A 7311-nucleotide genomic window follows, 5' to 3' on the forward strand; every position below is an offset into this window, starting at 1 on the left:
CAGTGTCCCCTCGACGATCACCAGTGGTGTACGGCCAGTGTAGGAGATCGCTCCCCACACCATGATGCCGGGTGTTGGCCCTGTGTGCCTCGGTCGTATGCAGTCCTGATTGTGGCGCTCACCTGCACGGCGCCAAACACGCATACGACCATCATTGGCACCAAGGCAGAAGCGACTCTCATCGCTGAAGACGACACGTCTCCATTCGTCCCTCCATTCACGCCTGTCGTGACACCACTGGAGGCGGGCTGCACGATGTTGGGGCGTGAGCGGAAGACGGCCTAACGGTGTGCGGGACCGTAGCCCAGCTTCATGGAGACGGTTGCGAATGGTCCTCGCCGATACCCCAGGAGCAACAGTGTCCCTAATTTGCTGGGAAGTGGCGGTGCGGTCCCCTACGGCACTGCGTAGGATCCTACGGTCTTGGCGTGCATCCGTGCGTCGCTGCGGTCCGGTCCCAGGTCGACGGGCACGTGCACCTTCCGCCGACCACTGGCGACAACATCGATGTACTGTGGAGACCTCACGCCCCACGTGTTGAGCAGTTCGGCGGTACGTCCACCCGGCCTCCCGCATGCCCACTATACGCTCTCGCTCAAAGTCCGTCAACTGCACATACGGTTCACGTCCACGCTGTCGCGGCATGCTACCAGTGTTAAAGACTGCGATGGAGCTCCGTATGCCACGGCAAACTGGCTGACACTGACGGCGGCGGTGCACAAATGCTGCGCAGCTAGCGCCATTCGACGGCCAACACCGCGGTTCCTGGTGTGTCCGCTGTGCCGTGCGTGTGATCATTGCTTGTACAGCCCTCTCGCAGTGTCCGGAGCAAGTATGGTGGGTCTGACACACCGGTGTCAATGTGTTCTTTTTTCCATTTCCAGGAGTGTACATTACGCTCGTCCGTCCCCTTTTGGAGTATTGCTGCGCGGCGTAGGATCCTTACCAGATATGATTAACGGAGTACATCGACAAAGTTCAAAGAAGAGCAGTCCCTTTGGTATTATCGAGAACTAAGGGAGAGAGTGCCACGGACATGATACAGCATTTGGGGTGGGCATGATTAAAACAAAGGCGTTTCTTGTTGCGGTGAGACCTTCTCACGAAATTTCAATCACCAACATCCTCCTCCGAGTGCGAAAATATTTTGTTGACTCCGACCTATTTAGGGAAAACCGATCATAATAAAATAAGGAAAACCAGAGCTCGCACGGAAAGATATAGTGTTCGTTTTTCCGCGCGCTGTTTGAGAGTCGAATAATAGAGAATTATTGTGAAGGTGCTGCCAGGCACTTAAGCGCCTTTTGCAGAGAATCGATTTGGATGTCATGTCATGTATATTCATCTATTTGGCGTTTCTCCTTATAGACGTCATAATCTCACTGAACACACTGTTAGAGCGTGCTCTTCAAGTCAAAGCAAGTAAAATTGATTACATGAACTAATGCCCGGGTATGTTTCAGCTGTCAGTTACTGAAAGAGCGTTTTATGCGATGCAACCTATGAACTTATATCTGCTTCCGCTGAGCGAGGTGTCGCATTGGGAAGACACTAGACTCGCATTCTGGAGGACGACGGTTCAAATTCCTGTTTACCCATCCAGATTTAGGTTTGCAGTAGTTTGCCCACATCGTTTAAGGCAAACGATGGGATAATTCCTTTGAAAATATCCCGGTCGATTTCTTTCCTTATCGTTGCCTAGCCCCAGATTCTGCTGCTCCTCCAAAAACCTCGTCGCCGGCAGGACTTCAACGTTTTGAGTCCCCACAATATGAAAACAAACATTTTAAAAGTTTTCACAGAAGTAGCCTTCATTTCCGTAGCAAACAACGAATGCAAGAAGAAATTGGCGAAAAGTAAACCCTCAGTTGCTCTAAGGAGGTGGTTTCACTTTGGAAACGCTGCAAAGTATAGTTTTCAATCACCTATCATTCCAGATGATCATATATTTCAAAGGGAAATCGCATTTTTCCTAGGCACAACACCACGTCTCTAAACTTCCATGAACTCCTAATACCTAAACCAAATTAAAGTCCTTATTATCAAGTAAAACTGGGCCCAATATTTAATTAATCTTTCATCAAAACTACAAATATGCCCCAGCTGTTTCACTTCGAAACTAGTCATGAAAACAGTAATACAAACTCAAATTTACGGTACAGTAGCTTTAGATACACTTACTTTCATTTTCAATAATCTCAATGCATTACATTCGTAGAAGTAGCTCGACGTATTACTAGAGCCCTCTGTCTTGGAACAGCATTGGTTGTTTCGCGCTAAAGGCGCTGGTACTTCAGAAAGTTAACGAAATTGTGATTTCAGGCAGAAAGCACTGGTACTCTAGGGGCTAAACCCCAATTTTCTTCTAGTATCTGCTTCAACAAAATCTGTTTTATATCACGTGCTGTGATAGAGGCACTGAGGATTTGTAGTGAAAAACTGAAGGTTTTTGTAAGAAATGAACTTAATTTTCGATGTAATCTTCTTTAACATCCATGCAATTTGTCTGTTTTTCCACTGACTTCCTTTTAATCCTGAATTACGGTTCTTGTGGGTCTTACACCTTATCAATGCACTCAAAAAGTTTTCCAGTCCATACTTCATTTTGATGTGGAAATGGTGGTGGGCGTGCGGGGGAGGGGAGGGGGGGAGGGGCATGGTAAGTTTCTGTATCTGGCGAATAGGATGAATGCCCAACACCGGTAACTCCAAATCGTTTCCCCAGTGAAAAAAATAGTTTCATTGCCGTGATGAAATTTTTTCTTAGACGCTTAGTTGGAGTTTGTCTCGGTAGCTGAGCGGTCAGCGTGGCGGAGTGCTAACCCAAGGGGCCCGGTTTCGATTTCCAGCGGCGTCGGAGATTTCCTCCACTCGGGGACTGTGTTGCCTTTACGTTAATCGTCATAATTGACATTACACTCTTGAAATAGCTGTAAGGGCACGTACAGAGATCCAGAAAATTAAAAAAAAAACTTAGTTATCATTATCCTCTTACTAGTTTCAGAGTAACCAGCCTAAGGTTTTAAAGGAGAAACAATCATTGAAAAAGTTTCTGTGAAGACCGATCAATCTGCAATCACCAAAAAAGCTGCAGATGGGTGACGCTGCCCGAAAACGGCAGTTTTGAGACAATAAAATAGCTATCGACAAACAAAGTTTTTTAAATTTTTTTAAGAGGTAGTTTGACAGCCATAGACGTTCCGTTTCTTTTATTTTCGAAGCATGCAATACACATTTTGCTTCTTCTTATACGCTTGTAGTAGGTACGTGAGAAAGTCGGATTTTGAAAATTTTTCTGTAGCTCAATTTGTACGGTTAGCCTACCACTGTCTGATTAAAAACTGCGAGTGTGCCAAAAACAACGATATCGAGATAGGAGGAGACGGAGCATTGCTCACTTCAACATTCATGGACGCGAACTCGCTCTAGCACTGGCCCGCAGTGATTAGGGAAATGCGTAAACCTTCATTACGGTGACAGTCGGTGATCTGGACTTAGCTGCCACTGTCCGGTATAAACTGCCATTTCTCCTTTAGACGTCAGGGAAATGGAAACACCTTCATGTTTTGAGGAAGTACTTAAGCATACGTGCTGTAATCATACTCAGTACGGCTGTAACACATTCTGGATGCGCTGTCCTGGTGTTTGCACATGATGTAACACAGAAGCCAAAAACAGTGTGATACTCTCCGGGAAATTATCGAGTTCCCTAGTGAATTTTAAAATCGTACCCCATCGAAATTTCTGTTCTTAAAACAATGCAAAAGACTGGTTTTTAATCTTTCTAGAGTCCATAAGCGTTGCGTTGCAAAGAATTTTAATGCACTCTTTCCTCCTGCCCTGCCTATATTAACGTGCCCCGAAAGTCAGAGGTGTTTAGATATAATGACGCAGCAGAAGATTGTGAAGAATTGTGGAACATCTGAATCAGCATCGGACTCAAATCCATATTCATGTCGACAAAAATGACTGGTTGCCCAACTTCAGATGAAAACGTCCACCATTACTGCGATGGTTTTGCGCAATAAGGCAAAACTCTTGCAACATTATATACTTCCCTTTTACTTTACAACACTTTTTCCCCATTGCCTAAAGGTTAAGATTCGAACGTGTATGTTTAGGAAGCCGTCTTGTTTCAAAACGATAGATCAGCTTTAAAATCTGTACGTGAAAGCAGAGTTGGTTTTCGTTGAACACACTGCTGTTGTAGGGCTGAAGTTTTGAGTTTCCACTCCGCGCCAGTAAACATTCCTATTTCAGCGGATGTGGGCTCGGGGACATCATCAGCTTCTGTCGAGCGATGTAACGTGGGCTTAACATCTATGATTCATTCCTAGCATTTGTTACGACTGGTGGTCTGTGTCAAAATAAGAATCAATGAGAATTCGCACTTTTCTGTTAATGACCCAAACTGGTCATCAACCTGATCGATTGCACCTCTGATCAGGTTCTAGCCCACAAGCACTGAAGAATGTTTCTCTCTTCCTCCAAATAAGTGGTAAGTCATCAGACACCCTAAATATATGGAAAAAGCTACATTATATGCGAAATTCCGTTTAAGGATACGGTGGTTGGCTTATTAGAAAGTTATGTTTATGTCATTGTGTCAAAAATAAACAACACTTCTAAGTACTACGTGCTACAGTAAAAAATAATGTCCCTTTCATTCTCTCTCTCTGCGGTGGAACCTTTTCAGATATTTACTACAGATAATGCCACATTCACTGGTTTCTTCTTGTTATCACTGAATGACCCACAAAGGGACTGAAGACTGACGTTTAGTCCCTTTACTGTATAAACCAGTCAGTCAACTAACCAACGATCCAAAACTGTTCAGTTGCTGTATTATTAGCAACCTCATTTGAAACCAATGAAACGCTTCCAACAAAAATCTGTAAAATACTGTATTCAAATATAAAACAAAATTTGGAGCAGATAACAAAGAGCATAATGAAAGTACTAGATGAATGAAAATGCAAACAATTAACATGAGTCTGAGTATATCACTACTCCCATTCTTTGTGTAACTTTCTTTTAAGTTATTTATTGGCTTTCGGAACGTTTTTGCGTTGTTCCCCGAAGCTATTTTTTCATGTAACAGAAGTTTAGATTTATTGGCGTTGTCTATCACAACAGGGCAAAAATTAGGCCCAAGTTTTACTCAAGATGGACAAGAGAAAGGAATACATCTCTAACATAGTTACATGTCAACCCAACCACAGACCTGGCGTTCACTTAAAATATGTCTGCGCAATCTACAAACTTCCGGAGTATCGACTTGCCGACATTTGCACGCTATCGACATCGGTTTCGCATTGTCCCCATACTATACGAATAGGAATTACATTCAACTGCGCGAGGCTGTTGCCATTTGCGACCACGCGACTGCGCAGACATTATGTGCTGCGAAGCGCTGCTACTACTACCGGTATGTAGGTAAACTTTGAGACAACTGACAAGCGTTAGCAACAATTGCACCTAATCATTCGCAAATCACTTGTGCAAAAAAGTATGCTACTTCGACTTACGGTTTTACACTGAAAAGGTTTTCTCGAATTTAATACAGAATGCAAAGTCGGAACACTTGTCACATTTGCGAGAGTGTACATGACTACAAAAACATTTAAGAACAGTACTGAGATATGGCGGCAATCTATATAAAATAAATTTCAGCTATGTTTTGCCATGCAGAAGCACTCCTTACCTGTCGTATTCTGTGTTGTCCTTCTCGCACCGATCGTCCTTCAATTCCTTCCAGCTCTTGCCGTGCCGACACGTCGTCACCAGCACGATATCCTTCTCATTATGCAGATGATAGAGCAAGTTCCGGGTTTCCGAACCTATCCCGTAGACATAACGTTTCCCTTTAAACGCGAGTAAGTACTTTTTAGTCACTGGAAAATTATTGGTTGTCACGTATCCCGACTCACCGCCTCTCTCCGGGTGGTTTTTGTGAAACAGGGGAATGGAGACATCGAAACCCGGCCTCAGGTGCGTTAGCGACACACTCGCCTTGGCGAGGATAGCTTTGCCGGGATCGAAACCTAGGTTATCCTCCAGGTAGTCGGGCCAAGTGCCCGAATAAAGATTAAAGATCACATGGTTCAGACCGTCGTTCCACAACCTGAGTTTTTGCAGCCGTGCAGGAACATTGCGTACGTAATCAGTCGAAAGACTATCTCTGTCTAACGTATCGATACCTAAAACAAAAAGGCAGGCTTGACTAGGATCAGACGTATAGTAGCGCGACTCTTGAATCACATTTAGCACTTTCTGGTACAAGGGGCTGGGCGTCAGTACGGTCCCACTGTCGGGATCTTCATAGATCGGATACACATACACTCTGAAGTCATTCTCACACTTGCTGAAGTCGAAACACGTCTCCATGCGGCACGCCGGCGTGCCGGAACCTCCTTGTGCTTTGACATTCGGTTCTGTCCGTCTGTGCCTCGGAGAGGCTTCCAAATCTCGGTCGTACAGCTGATCTTCCACGCCGATGTAAGAGGGCAAACTTTCATAATAGGCAGGCGCGGCACGTTCACTTTTTAACCTGTATCCGCCGAAGTAGCAGTAAGCTAGGAACGCACATGATAGGAAGGCCAACAGGTAACGTTTCTTCGCCTGCATTGTGCTAAAACTGCAGAACTACCACGGGGCGTTTGCATCGGGCACTGTCCGTGGCATAAAACTCGATCACACGCAAAAGACACTACAGCACGGACTAACGAGGAGGCAGACGAAGGTGACGCTGACTTCTCAGTGCGATGTCATATTGGTTTTTTTCATGCTGCCACACGGAACACTGTTTCCTAACCTGCCCGGAGCCGACGGCTGGTCCCAGTCAGTCGATATGGCTGGCAAACAACAACGAACCACGCGCATCGTCTTGTGCCCACAGCGCGGCCGGCGACGCACTCCGGGTCTGGCTACGCATGCACGCACGATCTGCGAGCTACGAACATGCTGCACGCAGCCCGCACACTGCTTAAAGCACGTCTCCCACTCTCATTTCCGCAGAAACTTACGCAGCTGCCGTACACTCGGGTCGCTGTGGCCGTCATTACGGCAGGACTGCTGCCGCCATGCGGCCTCGGAACGTACCACGCTGCTAAACAGCTGAAGGGCGCCGGGCGAGCGGGATCCGCGCCGAATTCAAACCGCTCACCGGTGACGCCGGCGAAGCGTTGCAGCATCGCTGACGTTTCGCCCGCGCTTCCAACAGTATAGCACTACTGATGTGCATTAAGGGCCAACCGATACTGAGGGTAATGTGAAATCTGAATGAAATATTGCGCGTAATTGAAACTGCAA

General features: G+C 45.9%; 1 protein-coding gene across 1 annotated transcript; it reads right to left on the reverse strand.

The window, feature by feature from the left end:
• Nucleotides 1-5700: 5700 nt before the first annotated feature.
• On the reverse strand, nt 5701-7058 carry LOC126208897 (exostosin-1-like). The gene has a single exon (XM_049938890.1). The coding sequence runs from the start codon at nt 6625-6627 to the stop codon at nt 5701-5703; it is 927 nt and encodes a 308-aa protein (XP_049794847.1). The 5' UTR covers nt 6628-7058.
• Nucleotides 7059-7311: the final 253 nt, after the last annotated feature.

The sequence above is a fragment of the Schistocerca nitens genome, chromosome 1, assembly GCF_023898315.1.
Source record: "Schistocerca nitens isolate TAMUIC-IGC-003100 chromosome 1, iqSchNite1.1, whole genome shotgun sequence".
Classification (NCBI taxonomy): domain Eukaryota; kingdom Metazoa; phylum Arthropoda; class Insecta; order Orthoptera; family Acrididae; genus Schistocerca; species Schistocerca nitens.